Source organism: Talaromyces marneffei, chromosome 4, assembly GCF_009556855.1.
Source record: "Talaromyces marneffei chromosome 4, complete sequence".
Classification (NCBI taxonomy): Eukaryota; Fungi; Ascomycota; class Eurotiomycetes; order Eurotiales; family Trichocomaceae; genus Talaromyces; species Talaromyces marneffei.
Genome location: NC_072351.1, coordinates 1,970,310 through 1,987,998, shown reverse-complemented (window position 1 = coordinate 1,987,998; position 17,689 = coordinate 1,970,310). Strand labels below are relative to the sequence as shown.

The 17,689-nt window shown below is 48.4% G+C and overlaps 3 protein-coding genes across 3 annotated transcripts; 2 read left to right on the top strand and 1 right to left on the bottom strand.

Moving 5' to 3' along the window:
• Positions 1-401: 401 nt before the first annotated feature.
• EYB26_005752 (uncharacterized protein) lies at positions 402-1,672 on the top strand (the record flags this gene model as incomplete). The annotated part of the gene is made up of 3 exons (XM_054265035.1): positions 402-533; positions 600-809; positions 887-1,672. The coding sequence occupies 3 exons, from the start codon at positions 402-404 to the stop codon at positions 1,670-1,672; spliced, it is 1,128 nt and encodes a 375-aa protein (XP_054121010.1).
• Positions 1,673-5,421: 3,749 nt separating this feature from the next.
• Positions 5,422-12,469, top strand: EYB26_005751 (uncharacterized protein; the record flags this gene model as incomplete). Its single annotated transcript, XM_054265034.1, has 4 exons — positions 5,422-5,583; positions 5,638-5,903; positions 5,957-11,636; positions 11,693-12,469. 4 exons carry the CDS (start codon positions 5,422-5,424, stop codon positions 12,467-12,469), a joined length of 6,885 nt encoding a protein of 2,294 aa, XP_054121009.1.
• Positions 12,470-13,047: 578 nt separating this feature from the next.
• EYB26_005750 (uncharacterized protein) lies at positions 13,048-17,090 on the bottom strand (the record flags this gene model as incomplete). Its single annotated transcript, XM_054265033.1, has 2 exons — positions 13,048-13,550; positions 13,628-17,090. The coding sequence occupies 2 exons, from the start codon at positions 17,088-17,090 to the stop codon at positions 13,048-13,050; spliced, it is 3,966 nt and encodes a 1,321-aa protein (XP_054121008.1).
• Positions 17,091-17,689: the final 599 nt, after the last annotated feature.

The following is a 17,689-nucleotide window of genomic DNA, read 5'->3' as shown; positions in this document are numbered from 1 at the left end:
ACCAAGTCCAGAGTCTCCAGACTGGCTGCTTTATCCACTCGAGCCGAGACATTTTTTAACCGGTTCCTGTTTCTCTCTCCTTTTCACATTCAAATACGTAACTTGACTTTCAATATTCATGCCACGTGAAGCTCGATACTTTCCCCATATTAAGCATAAATTAACAGTGGGTAGTATTGGCGATGGAGCGGACCTATAAGAAGCTCAGATCGCCCACGTGGAATGCCTAAGTTGGACGCCGAGAGTATTCAAGCGAGATGAGATGTTTTTCACGTGTTGAGTTCAAATAACTATGTTAAGTTAACTTTACTGAAACAAAAATAAATATGTAATTGAGCGGCCTCCTTCAATTCTTTTCTTTTTCTTTGCTATTCACAAAGATATATCACTTTGCGCGCAAGATGAAGTTCTCTACCCTCATCAGCTTGGCGGCCGCCGCTACCACCGCTAGTGCTTCATACATCAACTACACCACAGTGACTGGATATTTCCTTCAAGATGACCCTTCCACCAATCCTTCAACATTTGTCTACGTATGCCCTCTTTCCTCCATCGCATCATACCCCGTAACTAGGACTCGAACTAATAAATCGCGCTAGTATCAAGAAGACTTTGGCCTGATCAATCGCACCTACACCGGCCAGGGCAAGGCACACGGAAGAAGCCAATGGCAAAAGTTTTACCAAGAACTCAAGCGAATGAATCGCGAGTCGCCGGAGAATGTGCAGTACAAGGTCTTCTTTTTCGGCAGACACGGTGAGGGATACCACAATGCGGCCGAGTCGTTTTACGGAACGCCTGCTTGGAATGTAAGTCATTCGAGAAAATAATCTTGCAACAAGGTTGAATGTGTATGGTTATACCGGTATTGACGACATTGATGCAGTGCTACTGGGCCGAAGTGAATGGCAACGGCACAGCCACCTGGAACGACCCAGCCTTGACTCCCAATGGAATCTCCCAAGCCCAGATCGCCCACAAATACTGGCAAACCCTGATCGACGAGGAGAAGATCCACACTCCCGACGCGTACTATGTATCCCCCCTAACCCGCTGCTTGCAAACCGTCGATATCACCTTCTCTGGCCTGGACATGCCCCACCCCAGCGCAGAATTCAAGCCTATCGTCAAGGAACTTCTCCGCGAAGGAATCAGCATCCACACCTGCGACAACAGACGAAGCAAGACGTATATCCGGAACCTCTACCCCGAGTGGACTATCGAAGAGGGCTTCACCGAGAACGACGAATACTGGAATGGCATCAGCGAGGAAACCAGCTCCTCCCAAGCCATCCGCTCAAAGAAAGCCCTCGACCAAATCTTCACGGAACTCAACAATGTTGAAGAAAGCGACTGCGAGCCCGCGGGTGACAACCTCTTCGTCTCCGTGACCAGCCACTCCGGCGAAATCTCGTCGTTGTTGAGCGTGCTTGGTCATCGCCCATTCAGACTTGCTACTGGTGCGGTGATCCCTGTGCTCGTTAGAGCCGAAACAATGAAGAAGACCGTTCCGACCGCGTGCCAGACTTGGGCCGTGAACCCTCATTGTACAGCTCCCCCCGTGACCTCGGCTGACGTGTGTGTTTGTTCTGCGTCGGCGACACCAGTGACCACGCCGTTGGTTACTATTACTTCTGAGCCTCCAACTGTTACGGCGACTGTATGTTATTGATCGATGATTTTATGTCTATGATTTTGGGTGTTTTGTGTCTCTATATGTTTAGTGGGTGCGTGTCTCTGGTTGGGACGGAATAGGGCTTTGAAGCTCACGTGAAAGGAGCAAAGTCACTATCCAGGCAAGATTAATATTGTAATAGATTTAAACTCTAGTTAATGTTAGTATATAATCACTTCTCTCCATCGGAGTTTTTCGAGAATATTCCGGATGAATCAATCTGTCTGTTCCTGTTCCTGATTCCAGGTGTGTATGTAGACTCAGTCCTTTCCATATCATGGCATGGTAGGTATATATTATGATCCATATTCTCCAAGATTCACATGCAATGCTGAGGAAAGAAACTTCACCGTTGGACGGATCAGTCTATTATATATTTACAGCAGAGCTGAAAGTTTGTTTGTCGGGTGAAATGTCCCGAAAGAAGGATTTCAGATAGGATCTTGATCTTTATACATTATAGGGGCACATACGAATCTCCAGCCAGCTGAGAGGTTTATCCTTGATACGTTACCAGTATACGAAACGTGCTCAATCAGGCTTGTCGGATTCGCAAAGCCGAAGTCCCTACATGCAAGTGTATCGAGGTGTGCCTGTACGTATGTAGATAGTTAACTAGGCTAGAGCTAACATGACTAACCTGTCAGCGCTCTGACAGTCTTAGTAGTAAGTTAACTAAGTTCATTAAGTTAACTACTACGTACACCGTAATCAGTATATGGAGTAGTCTAGAATACAATCTTATCGGCCACTGAAGCTAGCCCTAAGAGCAAGGGTAAGCAAGACTAAGCAAGAGTAAGTAACTAACTACCTACTAAGCAGCTGCCCGCCCGCTTGTCATATGTGTGATAAGCATTAGCCCCCATTGACGTCCTGCAAGTAGTTCTCGGATGGGAAGCTGATCTTATTTTAACTTCATTGCATGAATTTACAAAGCACGAGGCTAACTACGTACTCTGTATCAAATTATCAATCCATGCTCCGGTTCGCGCTATACGGTTCGATTGGTACGGTCGATTCTTGTCGCCTTTAGTCGAGGCATAACTAACTAGTTAACTAGAAGATACGATAGTTACCTTATCGGCCTATTTCGGCCGCTGGCCCCGAACGCGATAAATTGATGGTTTGGACGGCCAATCTACGTGCCGGGTGTGCGCAGGAAAAGAATACGATGGAAGCACGCACTTACAAAGAGACTAAAGAGGATGTGTCGCAATAGCACTCCGTACTCCGCGCATACGTAGTCTATCATCTCGGGCAGAACGGCCCCAACTTGAACTCACTAGAGCCGCGCGCTGGAGCTAAAAGTCCGTAGTCCGTAGTCCGTAGTTATGGTCACTACAGACCGTATTCGCTGGCCCTTGTCATTTCTTCCAGAACATGTTCAAAAGAGGAATAGTGTAATATGTCAACAGGCGGAGTCTGGCGGACTGACTTGACGAATGGCGAATGATCGATCCGGCGGGCGGTAGATCTTCAAGTTGAAGTATCCCGTGCGGGTCGTTAGGAAAGCAACTCGGAGTGTCTTCTTCCTGTTCTCAAGTAAGCTGGCCTCAAGAGAAGACGGATTACCTCATCTTTGTCGTGAACAATATTCGGAGTAAGATTCGATTCGATTTCCGGATGTGAAGAAGTATTATAATTATATACTCAGCCTCGGGATGGAGGGAGGGGAATGCGGATTCGGGAATAGAGTGTGCTACCCAATCAGACATACTATGTATGCATAGCACTCCCTTGCAGATGTGTCTGATGCGGTGTTTGGTCGATCCGATAAGCATGGACCTACCTTCCTTCTCGGACAAACTGATAATCAATCAAGGCCTGCAGCTCGTCACAATTGATTGTTATTATCTGTCCGATTCCCCCGATTGACCTGTGATTATTATCTATCTGTATGTAACGTATCACTACCACCGACCCAGCATATCTTTGCGGTTCTGTAGTAAAACGGGATAGATCCTAGACAAGGATGATTGACATGTGCCATGGCGATCATGTATAAAAGCATGTGAATGGGTTTGAGGCTTACCCATCGTACAATGCGTACCTGGTAACTAACTACCTTCCTTGGTTGGCGATATCCCGATGCGTCTACGGAAATAAAATGTCCAGTGCCGAGCATTATTACGTGGGTATTTAGCGTCGTAGTGTAAACACCAATGACAGAAGCCATGCAGTCGTCTTGTTGCTTTGTGCGCCCGTATACTCTGGGAGTCGAATCCTGTCTCCGGAGTTTTAAAATCATTTTCTGCGGTACTGTCTAGAGCTCGCGCTCGGTCTTCAATATTTTATACTGTATATACAGAGTAGAGCATTGCTTCCATAGGCCCGGTTGGGGCCAACCGGGGCGATGCAAGGCGCGGCTTTGCTTGCGGATCAACCCTTACTCCGTTGGAGTCCGGTATCGATGAGAGCGGAAACGGCTTGGCTTGAGGAACAATTGCCATGATGCTCCACCTGGTTATTTTGTGTATAGCTAGTTCGTGAATCTGGAGCACTGTGTTACACTGGTTGTTTAGTTGGCTTCGCGAGCGATTGCGAGAACGGATTGTTCCAGATCGCGACTGTTCGACGTGGGTTGATCAACGTAGCACTAAACTACTGATACTGCTCGCAACCTGCTCGGGAGTGAGTGCTGCACGGAGTGTAGAGTTCAATAAGGAAAAAGATTGAGTTGTGTTTTTGTTGAATCGCAAAGATCCACTGGCCATCGGGTTGCCCAACAGCACCGAAGTTGGGAATTTGGGACCAGTAAGAAGGGAGGAAGAAAGACGCCGATTGGGCCCGGCCAACAACAGTTGGGGTTCCTTCCTAAGTTTTCCTCCGGAGACAACGGGCCGCTACCTGCCTCTCTGGCCAGGTCGCAAACAGTGGCAGTCGCTGTCCGGGCAGCAGCCACGACCCCCACCACCGCTAGACTTAGTGCTTAGTCAACCGTTCCAACTTCCAAGCTCCCACATCTGCTCTGCCCCTAGTCCTATCCAGGCGCTCTAGCCCTCGCGATAGTAAACTTATCGCTGCATCACAGCTCAACCTTCTCTCGTGTTCCCTCCCCCTCTGTGTTGTGACAGTGTGGCTACCATCCTCAATTCTTTCAATTGATTAGTCTCATCTCATCCCACTATCACTCTTACGGACGAAGCTTTGAACTGTGTTCGACTTTTTAACCCTTGTCCACTCCACTCTTCCCTTCGATTCTCGTTCCTCTTTTCTTTTGCTTGCTTGACATTTTTTGTCTCTTTACCCCAGGACAGAGAGAGAAAGAGCTGAGCTTCACGTTTACCTCCTTCCCTCCCTTTTTCTCCTCCGCACCTCCCCTCTCGCAGTGTTGTCTGCTTCTATGTACAGATACAAATAATCATAATCATTTTTTACGTGAGGTATGTACCCCCCCGATAAGCTATGAAGCTAGCAACAGCCACTACCATCATCTCTTCACCGTGACCGTGCAATTGAAAAATACTCTACACCACATACTCGGGATATATGGTTGAGGTGATCCGCTTTGCATTTCTGGAACTTGGCTCTAATCAGGTCTCTCTCTATTACAGGTCGTCCATCAAGCCTCGATCCTACTCCGTTCCGCCCCCAAAGTTCTCAGCTCCATCTACTTTGGGTAATATATGAGAAGCTAGTATCCTCCTTCCCCGACGGTCTCGAATCTAATCTCTCAACACTACATCTCAGCGGTCAATCGCTCTCTCTTTCCCGTGCTTGGGAGGGTCTGTTTGACCACATTCAGCATGGCTGCTACAACTGCAAAGACGAACAGCCACGGCAGCTCGTCCGCTGCCAAACATAATCTACCATCACATTTCATTGGTGGTAACAGACTAGACCTTGCCCCTCCAAGCCAGCTCAAGGACTTTGTTGCCGCTCACAATGGTCACTCCGTCATCACATCGGTATGTTCAAGAGTTTTTTCACACTTCAAGCCGGCCAATACTTATTCTATCCAGGTCCTTATCGCCAATAATGGTATTGCGGCCGTGAAAGAGATCCGATCGGTACGAAAATGGGCATATGAGGTTTTTGGAGATGAGCGCGCTATTCAGTTCACTGTCATGGCGACGCCCGAAGATTTGCAAGCCAACGCCGACTACATTCGTATGGCTGATCAATATGTAGAAGTACCTGGTGGTACCAACAACAACAACTACGCAAATGTGGAGTTGATTGTTGATATTGCCGAACGTATGAATGTTCATGCTGTGTGGGCTGGATGGTAAGAATCATTCCGTTGTCCCGGGGGGAAAAACAACTGTACTAATTTTCTAGGGGTCACGCTTCCGAAAATCCTAAGCTACCCGAATCTTTGGCCGCTTCACCAAAGAAGATCATCTTCATTGGTCCTCCTGGCTCTGCCATGCGATCGCTCGGAGATAAGATTTCTTCAACCATTGTTGCACAACATGCCGGTGTGCCATGTATCCCCTGGTCTGGAACTGGCGTCGATGAGGTCAAGGTCGACAAGGATGGCATCGTGACTGTTGATGACTTCGTCTATGATATGGGTTGCACACACTCCTGGGAAGAAGGTTTGGAAGCTGCTAAGAAGATCGGCTTCCCCGTCATGGTCAAGGCCTCCGAAGGTGGTGGTGGTAAGGGTATCCGAAAAGTCGACCGAGAAGAAGATTTCGCTACTCTATACAGTGCCGCCGCCGCCGAAATTCCTGGATCGCCTATTTTCATCATGAAGTTGGCCAGCAATGCCCGACATTTGGAAGTTCAGTTGCTTGCCGATCAGTACGGTAATAACATTTCTCTATTTGGCCGTGATTGCTCAGTTCAACGACGACACCAGAAGATTATCGAAGAAGCCCCGGTCACTATTGCCAACAACAACACTTTCCAGGCTATGGAGCGTGCTGCTGTCAGCCTTGGTAAGCTTGTCGGTTATGTTTCAGCAGGTACCGTCGAGTACTTGTATTCACATTCCGATGACAAGTTCTATTTCTTGGAACTTAACCCTCGTCTTCAAGTCGAGCACCCTACCACTGAGATGGTTACTGGTGTCAACTTGCCTGCTGCTCAGTTGCAGATCGCCATGGGTATTCCTCTTCACCGCATTCGCGACATCCGTCTTCTCTACGGTGTTGATCCCCACACCTCTTCTCCCATCGACTTTGACTTCGCCAAGGAAGACAGCCGCTCAGTCCAGCGTCGCCCTCAGCCCAAGGGCCACTGCACAGCTTGCCGTATCACATCCGAAGATCCCGGTGAGGGATTCAAGCCCTCCAGCGGTACCATGCACGAGCTCAACTTCCGTAGTTCATCCAACGTCTGGGGTTATTTCTCCGTCGGTACATCTGGTGGTATCCACAGTTTCTCCGATTCTCAATTTGGTCACATCTTCGCTTATGGTGAAAATCGTACGGCCTCTCGTAAGCACATGGTTGTTGCATTGAAGGAACTCAGCATTCGCGGTGACTTCCGAACAACTGTTGAATACCTCATCAAGTTGCTCGAGACCCCCGCTTTCGAGGACAACACCATCACTACTGGCTGGCTGGACCAACTGATCACCAACAAACTCACCGCTGAGCGCCCAGACCAAACCTTGGCTGTTATCTGTGGTGCTGTTACACGGGCCCATTTGGCCAGTGAAGATTGCATTGCCGAGTACCAGTCCAACTTGGAGAGAGGTCAGGTCCCTTCCAAAGAGGTCCTCAAGACCATCTTCCCAGTGGAGTTTATCTACGAGGGTTACCGTTACAAGTTTACAGCCACCAAAGCTAGCTCTGATAGCTACCATTTGTTCATTAACGGCTCCAAGTGCTCCGTTGGTGTCCGTGCTTTGGCCGACGGTGGATTACTTGTTTTGATGAACGGCCGCAGCCACAACGTCTACTGGAAAGAAGAAGCTGCCGCTACTCGCATGAGCGTTGATGGAAAGACTTGTCTTTTGGAGCAAGAGAATGATCCCACCCAATTGCGTACCCCCAGTCCTGGTAAGCTCGTCAAGTTTACCGTTGAGAACGGCGAACATATCAAGGCTGGCCAACCTTTTGCTGAGGTCGAGGTCATGAAAATGTACATGCCTTTGATCGCCCAAGAGGATGGTACTGTACAGTTTATCAAGCAGCCCGGAGCCACCCTCGAGGCTGGTGATATTCTCGGTATATTGGCATTGGACGATCCATCCCGTGTCAAGCACGCTCAGCCATTCACTGGACAGCTCCCGGATATGGGTCCTCCTCAAATTGTCGGAAACAAGCCTCCTCAGAAGTACACCCTTCTCCACAGTATTTTGGAGAATATCCTCAAAGGTTTCGACAACCAGTTCTTGATGAAACAAACCTTGAAGGATCTTATCGAGGTCTTGCGTAACCCTGAGCTCCCTTACGGTGAATGGAATGCTCAATTTGCTGCTCTTCACACCCGTATGCCCGGAAAGCTTGTTACGCAAGTCTCCCAGGTCGTTGAACGGGCTCGTTCTCGCCAATCCGAGTTCCCCGCCAAGCAACTTCAGAAGACAATCGTCAAGTTCATTGAGGACAATGTTAATCCCGGAGATGCAGACATCCTCAAGACTACCTTGTCTCCACTTATGCATATCATTGAGCTCTACATGGACGGTCTCAAAGTCCACGAATACACCGTCTTCATCGGTCTTCTCGAGCAATACTATTCCGTGGAAAGCAAATTCACTGGACGCAACACTCGTGACGAAGAAGTTGTCCTCAAATTGCGTGATGAGAACAAGGAAGACATTCGCTCTGCAATCCAGACTGTTCTTTCACACACCAAGGTCGGTACCAAGAACAACCTCGTCCTCGCAATTCTGGACCTCTACCGTCCCAACCAGCCCAATGTTGGCAATGTAGGAAAGTACTTCAAGCCTGTCCTCCGCAAACTTGCGGAGCTGGAATCTCGCGCTGCCTCCAAGGTCGCTCTCAAGGCTCGTGAGCTGCTTATCCAGGCTGCTTTGCCTTCCCTTGAGGAGAGAGCTACTCAGATGGAGCACATTCTCCGTTCGTCTGTGGTTGAATCCAGCTACGGTGAGGCCGGTTGGGATCACCGGGAGCCAGACTTCGAAGTCTTGAAGGAAGTTGTGGACTCCAAGTTCACTGTGTTTGATGTTCTTCCCCTGTTCTTCTCTCACTCAGACCAGTGGGTCACAATGGCTGCCTTGGAGGTCTATATTCGTCGCGCTTACCGTGCCTATACTGTGAAGGGTATCCAATACCACACTGATGGGGAACAACCTTTCATCTCTTGGGATTTCGCGTTGGGCAAGATTGGTCAAGCCGAATTTGGACTGCCCATTGCCTCATCACACCCATCTACTCCAGGCACACCTACCGCCGACGTCCCTAACCCGTTCAAGAGAATTCATTCTATCAGTGACATGTCCTACTTGGTCAATGAGGATTCGAGTGAAGTTCCACGCAAGGGTGTTTGTATTCCTGTACAATATCTTGAAGAAGTTGAGGAGCAACTCGTGCGCGCCTTTGACGTTTTCCCCCGTAGCACTGCCAAAGCGAAGAAATCTTTGGAGTCAAACCTCTTGACTGCCGAGCTCAGTGGCAAGCGCCGACCACCACAACGCCAAGACAGCAATGGAGAGCTTTCTGGAGTGTGCACCGTCGCCATCCGTGACGTTGAAGATCTTGACGATGCCAGTCTTTTCTCTCAGTTCAACGAGATCATCGCCGCCCACAAGGAGGACCTCCTTGCTCGGGGTATCCGTCGTGTTACTTTCATCTGTGGACACAAGGATGGTAGCTACCCAGGCTACTTCACTTTCCGTGGACCTCTGTATGATGAAGACGAGAGTATCCGTCACAGCGAGCCTGCTTTGGCTTTCCAGCTTGAATTGGGACGTTTGTCTAAATTCAAGATCAAGCCCGTTTTCACTCAGAATCGTAACATCCACGTTTATGAGGCTATTGGAAAGGGTCCTGAAGTCGACCGAACGACTGTTGACAAGCGCTACTTCACACGTGCTGTGGTGCGTCCCGGCCGTCTCCGTGATGACATTCCTACTGTTGAGTACCTCATTTCCGAGGCTGACCGCTTGATGAATGATATCCTTGATACTCTTGAGGTTATTGGAAACAACAACTCCGATCTTAACCATATCTTCATTAACTTCTCGCCCGTGTTCCCTCTGCAACCCAAGGATGTTGAGGATGCTTTGGCAGGATTTGTGGACCGATTCGGTCTCCGCCTCTGGAGACTTCGTGTCACTGGTGCTGAAATCCGCATCTTGTGCACTGACCCAGCTACCGGCAAGCCTTATCCTCTGCGTGTCATCATCAACAACACCTTCGGTTTCGTCATTCAGGTTGAATTGTACATTGAGAAGAAGTCCGAGAAGGGTGAATGGGTCTTCCACAGCATTGGAGGCACAACCAAGATTGGTTCCATGCACATGCGTGCCGTATCCACGCCTTATCCCACCAAGGAGTGGCTCCAGCCTAAGCGTTACAAGGCCCACGTCATGGGTACACAATACGTCTACGATTTCCCAGAACTGTTCCGTCAAGCATTCCAGAACAGCTGGACCAAGGCACTTGAGAAGGTTCCAGGTTTGCTTGAGAAACGTCCTCCAGTTGGTGAATGCATTGAATACAGTGAGCTTGTCTTGGACGACACTGATAACCTCGTTGAGGTGTCTCGTGAGGCTGGTACCAACACTCACGGTATGGTTGGCTGGATCGTCACTGCCTACACACCTGAATACCCCAAGGGACGTCGTTTCATCACCATTGCCAACGATATCACCTACCAGATCGGTTCATTCGGTCCCCAGGAAGACAAGTTCTTCCACAAGTGTACCGAATTGGCAAGGAAGCTTGGTATTCCTCGTGTCTACTTGTCTGCCAATTCCGGTGCTCGTATTGGCATGGCTGATGAGTTGATTCCTTACTTGAACGTTGCCTGGAATGATCCTGCTAAGCCCGAGGCTGGCTTCAAGTACCTTTACTTGACCCCTGAGTTCAAGAAGAAGTTAGATGAGCGTAAGAAGAAGGAGGTTCTTACTGAGCTTGTGACCGAAAATGGTGAAGAACGCTACAAGATCACCGCTGTTATCGGTGCCAAGGATGGTCTCGGTGTTGAGTGTCTTCGTGGCTCAGGTTTGATTGCTGGTGAGACTTCTCGTGCTTACGAGGACATCTTCACTATTACTCTCGTCACTTGCCGCTCCGTTGGTATCGGTGCCTACCTTGTCCGTCTTGGTCAGCGTGCCATTCAGGTCGAAGGCCAGCCTATCATTCTTACTGGTGCTCCTGCTATCAACAAGTTGCTTGGACGTGAAGTTTATACTTCCAACTTGCAGCTCGGTGGCACTCAGATTATGTATAAGAACGGTGTTTCTCACATGACTGCCAACGATGACTTTGAGGGTATTCAGAAGATCGTTGACTGGCTGTCATTCGTTCCTGACAAGAAGGGTGCTCCTGTACCTATCCGCCCATTGTCCGACAACTGGGACCGCGATATCACTTTTGTTCCTCCTGCTCGTCAACCATGCGACGTTAGATGGTTGATTGGCGGAAAACAGGAAGAAGACGGCTTCTTGACCGGTCTCTTCGACAAGGACTCATTCGAAGAGTCCCTTGGTGGATGGGCTAGAACTGTTGTTGTTGGTCGTGCTCGCCTTGGCGGTATCCCTATGGGTGTTATCGCTGTCGAGTCTCGCTCAGTCGACAATGTCACCCCCGCTGACCCTGCCAATCCCGACTCCATGGAAATTGTTACTACCGAAGCTGGTGGTGTTTGGTTCCCCAACTCTGCTTTCAAGACTGCCCAGGCTTTGCGCGACTTTAACAACGGTGAACAACTCCCTGTTATGATCTTGGCCAACTGGCGTGGTTTCTCTGGTGGTCAGCGTGATATGTACAACGAAGTGCTCAAGTACGGTTCTTATATCGTTGACGCCCTAGTCAAGTACGAACAGCCTATCTTCGTCTACATCCCACCGTTCGGCGAACTTCGTGGTGGTTCTTGGGTAAGTTACAACCTCTCTCAATTTCGAAATTCCTTTTTTACTAATCCTGTTTTTAGGTCGTTGTTGATCCAACAATCAACCCCGAACAAATGGAAATGTATGCCGACGAGGAGGCACGTGGTGGTGTCTTGGAACCTGAGGGTATTGTCAACATCAAATATCGTCGTGAGAAGCAGCTCGACACCATGGCTCGCTTGGACCCTACTTATGGCGAGCTCCGACGACAGCTTGAGGACAAGTCCCTCAGCAACGAACAATTGTCTGAGATCAAGATTAAGATGGCTGCCCGTGAAGAACAACTACTCCCTGTTTACATGCAGATTGCCTTGCAATTCGCTGATCTTCACGACCGTGCTGGCCGTATGGAGGCTAAGGGTACTATCCGCAAACCCCTGCAGTGGAAGAACGCTCGTCGATTCTTCTACTGGCGTCTGCGCCGTCGTTTGAGCGAAGAATTGATCCTCAAGCGCATGATCGAGGCGCAACCCAAGCCTGCTCCCAAGCCCGCCAAGAGCGGTGCTATTCCCGTCAGCGGCATTGTTGCTCCTACATCATCTGCTCGTGAGTCTCATCTCAGCACTCTTCTGTCCTGGAGTACGATGTTGGACGATGAATTCGACCAAAATGACCGTAAGGTTGCTCTATGGTACGAAGATAACAAGAAGAGCATCTACTCTAAGATTGAGGCCTTGAAGACCGAGACTATTGCATCCGACGTTGCTCAATTGTTGATTGGCAACAAGGAGGGTGGCCTCAAAGGTGTTCAACAAGTATTGAGCATGTTGCCTGCTGAGGAACGCGAGTCTGTTCTCAAGTACCTCGGATCAGTGTAAATTTTGTTGTTTGTTGAACAATAGCATTTTTTATTTCGGCGCTTTTCTCCTTTCTTTTCTTATCATTATTATTATACACGTGGATTAGAAAGGGTGATGAATTTGATGGTTTTCTACTTATGTTTTCTTTTTTACGTTTAATGTCCTGGTTATTTCGGCATGATGATTTGATTAGTTATGATTAGTGTGCAATATAAATTTCCTTATTATTTCAACAAACTTCTCTATATCGTAGGATTCAATCGAACGGTAGGGTAGGTATTTCACCTAAATTCTGCATGTGTACAACCAACCCTTGGAACCATTGACCAGTACCTATGTACACTTTAATAAATAGAGCTAACTAGACAGAACGTTCTTACGATGTGAAATGAAATCAAGCATAGTCAAGTATAACAAAAGGAGCAGAATAAATTCCAGTATATATATATAGTAAATAAATTCCAGGTATATATGGTATCATAAATAACATGTGCGAGTAACTCCTAGGAGAGAGGGAGAGAAAGAAAAGAGAAGATGAACATCGAATACGACAATTAAGATGCCGATGACGAAATCAAGCTACACAAGTCATGAATTCAAGCAGGCTGCCTCTCCATCCCCCCGGCCCTCGTCATAACCGGCGGCGGTCCAGCACGATGATACGACACAGCTGGTCCTTCACCTAAATGATGGTTTCGCGCTCTATTTATCGAGGACCGGACACTTGCCGCGGATGTAGTTGGGTCTTCTAGGTTAGTAAGACCGAGTCGTCCTAGTTCGATGGGGAGATTCATCTGGTGATGATGGTCGGGTATGAAGGGGATATCCCTGTATCCTCCCCGTCTGGTTTGTTGTTGTTGCTGTTGCTGTTGCTGCTGCTGCTCGTAGATTCGGGACATTGCTGCGGATGAGATACGGTCGTCGCCTTGAGAACCAGGTAGTTCGACGGTGCAGGCGCCGAGGGTTCGTGAAATGTCTTCAAGCAGAACCTGCATGGGCGCTATGTATGCTGTTCGACTTCGCTCCGAGTACGCAAGGACATGACCACATACGCGGCCGCTGGAGGCTTCAAAGACCCATGCTCCGGAATCGCCAGGCACTATAATTACAAACACACAACGTCAGCAACTAATCGTCCCCTAGAGAGATGGATGGTAGAAAGTTAGAATACCGTACCTCCAAAATTCCCATCAATAGAGAAACTGGTTGAAAATGATTGGCGGCCATGGAGTTTTACAAGAGTCATTGCAGGCGATATTTTACCGTGCTGGTAGCCGCTTGTTCGGCCGCAGCATTGGACTTTGAGACCGCCTAGTTCTTCGACGCGGGCTACTTTTGTGAGGTAGATTGGTGATGTTCGTGTAGGTTGGAGGTTTTGGCGATGGGGTTGTTGTTGTGGTGGTGCTGTCGGTCTGGAGATAACGTTCCTGACATCCATGCGGCCGTCATTCAGTTGAATCAATGCCCAGTCAATCTCATGTTTGATGCCTTTCCTGGTCCACCGACGCAGGCCAGATGATGCATGTATATAGCCCAGTCTATGCGATGCAAGATGTTCATCATCTCTATCTTCGGGAGACGGGAAGAAGTCTTCATGCACGTCATCAAGCGCAGGTTGAGTGACTAATAATTGCGGTTCGTCATCTGGTTCCACGCCAGCTGTATCTCCTATTGATGCTAAATCGTCCACATCGTACGGATCATAGAATTCTTCTTCATCTGATGATTCATCGTCCGAGAGCCAGTAGTCGCCGCCTTCCTGGGAGGCAGAATCATCGTCGTCGTCATCTGTGAATTCTAGTTCGTAGTCGGTTTCGGGATCTCGGTCACTCAATGTAGAAGTCAGATCAATGTTGGATGTTAGGTTCATGTTTCCCGCTCTGTTGGCCGAGGACCGTGGTAAGCTTTCCTCAGCTTCTTCTTCCTCGTCATCGTCTTCATCATCCTCATCTTCACTAGGAGCTTCGAGCATATGATGAACTGTCATTCCGTACGGCATGCCATCAATCAAAATAGCACCACCATAAGAAACAGGTGGTAAATGCTCTTGATTCTTGAAAGCACCAATCGACGCCCCACAGAGAGGCTTCTGTTGATAGTGCGGGTTTAGGTCTGGCTGCACAAAAGCTGCTTCATCGGTCTCTGGCGAGTTTGAAGCATGCGCTTTGCGTCGTCGTCGTTTAGGCACTTTGGACCTGCTAACATCGCCGCGGAGAACAATCAAGTCCCAGTCTTGCTCGACCTCAAAGTACTTTTTGAGAATGGCTCGAACTTTCTTGACATTCGAGCACGTCACACAGATGGTCGTTTTGGCAGTTTCCACACTTTCACCGGTCATCATCAAAGAGGCTGTACAAGATTCGGAAGAATCTTTGAGAATCCTATGTAGAAGTTTGCTGAGTTTTGGCATTGTGTAAAAGTTCCATTGACTCAGATGCTCCTGCGGAATCTCGGCATTTGTCAATTTCTTCACTGTTCGCTTCTTGACTTTCTTTTCTGTTGGGGAGTCGGCTACTTCGTGGACTGCTTTATTGTCCTGGAATTCACTCTGGAAAGGCTGATGCACCGTGTGATGCTCCATTGGCAGATTGAAAAAATTCGTCGAAGCAGCATTATCGATTGATTCCGGCTCAGACTCAAGATCACGACCGAGAGCCAGTGGCAGACAGTCATCTAAATCTGCGGAAGGAGGAGGGGAATAAATATCAATTGCACAAAGCTTAGAAAGAATCTTGCTCATCGTGAAAATGAAATTGGCAGAAAAAGCAAATTGGCTACCAGGCTCCGCAAATTCCAGAGTTGGATATGTAAAAACCCTAGGAACTCTGAATGCCAAATCAGCCATCGGCTCAGTTGACATTAAGAAGTTGGGAGCGTCGAGGCAAAGTTGTACGATGTGCAAGTAGGCGTTGCCACATTTCGAAGCCAACTTTTTGATATACACATTTTCAATGCGTTGTTTGAACATGGCGTTATTGTACTTCATTTTCCAGAGACGGCTGATAGGTGCCCACAAGCCGATTTCCAGAAGAACAAGACCCAGAGAGTAAAGATCGTATGCCCATGCAGCCTCATCTTCAAGAAGTCGCTTATCGTCGGGATGACGGTACATGCTTGCAGACAGAGGTTCGGGAGTAGGCTCGTTGCCAGAAAATTGAGCAAGTGAAGTGAGATAGGGACGTCGCAAATCTTCAATAAGGTTTCCAATCTCATCCTGACCGGAGTTGTTCAAACCTGGGAAGACTAAAATATTGCTGCTGTTGATATTTCCATGAACAACGTTCTGACTCCTCAAGTGCAAAACCGCCAAAAGGAGGTTATAAGCGAGACGGAAACGGCTTTCGAGGGTCGGCACTGGAATATCTTGATGTTCTTCTCCAGAATGAAACAAAGAAACCAAAGTCTTCGGTCTCAGTTCCTTGAGGAGGTTGCTGGGGTTGCTCAGAAATGGGAAATAGTCCACAGACATTTGATATACAAATGCGTAACGAGCATTGGACATGTCGATATAGTAACCAAGAAATCGTAACAAGCCTAGGTGTGACACTCGAGAGTTTTCCACTAATTGGTCCAGAGAACGATGGATTTTCTCCAAGCGCTGTGCAGCGGGAATCGTCACGGAACTCTGGGACTCCAGCATCATAGGCGTAAACTCGACGAGTATGGGTATTGTCGACTCTTTAGTCAATCTAGTCATGAAAGGAGTGGCAGATGTCTGCACACGACCAATAATTCGCGAATTCGCCGACGCAGCGACCTGCTCATATGGCGGCGGACTTTTGGCATGAGAAGCGCCGGATAGCTGTAACGTTGACCGGTCGATGAAAAGATGTTTCGTCGAGGAGAAAGAATCGTTGACTTTCCGTTCCACCAACGCAGGAACTTCCCTTCGTTGCATCGGGAGAGCATGAAAATTGGAATATGGCAATACATCAATTTTCTCCTGTTTTCTATATGACGCCTTTCCCTTTATATCAACTGGACTCTCAACAAAGTCAGGTGAAAACGAAGTCGGCTTCGAATCAAACGACATTGACCGATGAGCATCCAATCCACCTGGCTTAAGGGCCTTTGGAACCGAAGTCTGCGAACGCGCCTTGACCCTGTAGGACTGATCTGTTGTTGTCGATGCCATACTCATAGTCATATTCCGACGTGACTGCGACAACTCATATAACGTATCAATGCATGACGTCAAATCATCCAACAGCGTATGCGACCGCTTGATATCCGCCTCCGTCCAGTGCGATTTAACTATTAGATCCTCCTTTGGCGGTAATTCTCCACTATCATTCTTGGGCGGTAACGCCGATGCTTCCCCATGCTGTAACCTCTCCGCCTCATTCAGAATCTCCTGTATCGAGGACATGACACTCGCAACGACATCGCTGAAACCCGCTTCCGTCAATGACTCGTCGATATCGTTTGGTTGCGCGGCGTTGGAATCGCTCCAGTCCAGACCCCAGGCTAATAATCTATCTTTTTGTGTGCGGTAATTTCGGTGTAGGGCTACTAGCTCTGGGTCGTCGCTGCCCTTTGACGAGGCGGTTGTGACGCTTTCGCAGGATGTTTTGGTGTCGGTATACATCTTTGTGAGACGACGTTGGAGGTAGGACCCTCCCTGCCGAAGGACGGACATTGTGGCGTTATTCGACCGTAAGGTACGTGTTTATGAAAATTAAGACATGGATTCGTAAAAATATGTAAAAGGGTTTCTTCCTTTATACTGTGAAGAAAAGAAAGCAATGCGAAGTTGAAGGATAATGATGATGGCAAACGCTGCCAGGCTGCTGCTTAATCCATCGACACATGGAGAAGGAGCAGTGGGGAGAGGGACCGCAGCCTAGTAGGATGATCGAGATTCGAGAATCTTGTTGCCTTATTGCCTAGCCAATCAAGGCACGTGAATTGGGGCCTGACACATGTTTGCATTGCCTTGGATTCAGCATCCCAGTGGGTCACGGGGAGAAAAGAGTGGGCCGATTACGTCCTAATGAGGTAAGGCTGAAAATACTAGCGCGTACTAAAATTGTATGCAAATTCTAATATTGTGTGGCGCAGACCGTTAACTACTCGTAGTATATACCTGCTCCGTAATTATGGCTGAGTAGCTAGCTATACGTACCTCTCTAGGCAATGTCATTCCAGGACGATGTATGGATCAGGCAATAAAACAGCGACCCGTGCATCCGACCTTTGCACTACGTGAGTCATTGTGGTAGACGATCTAGAATTGCC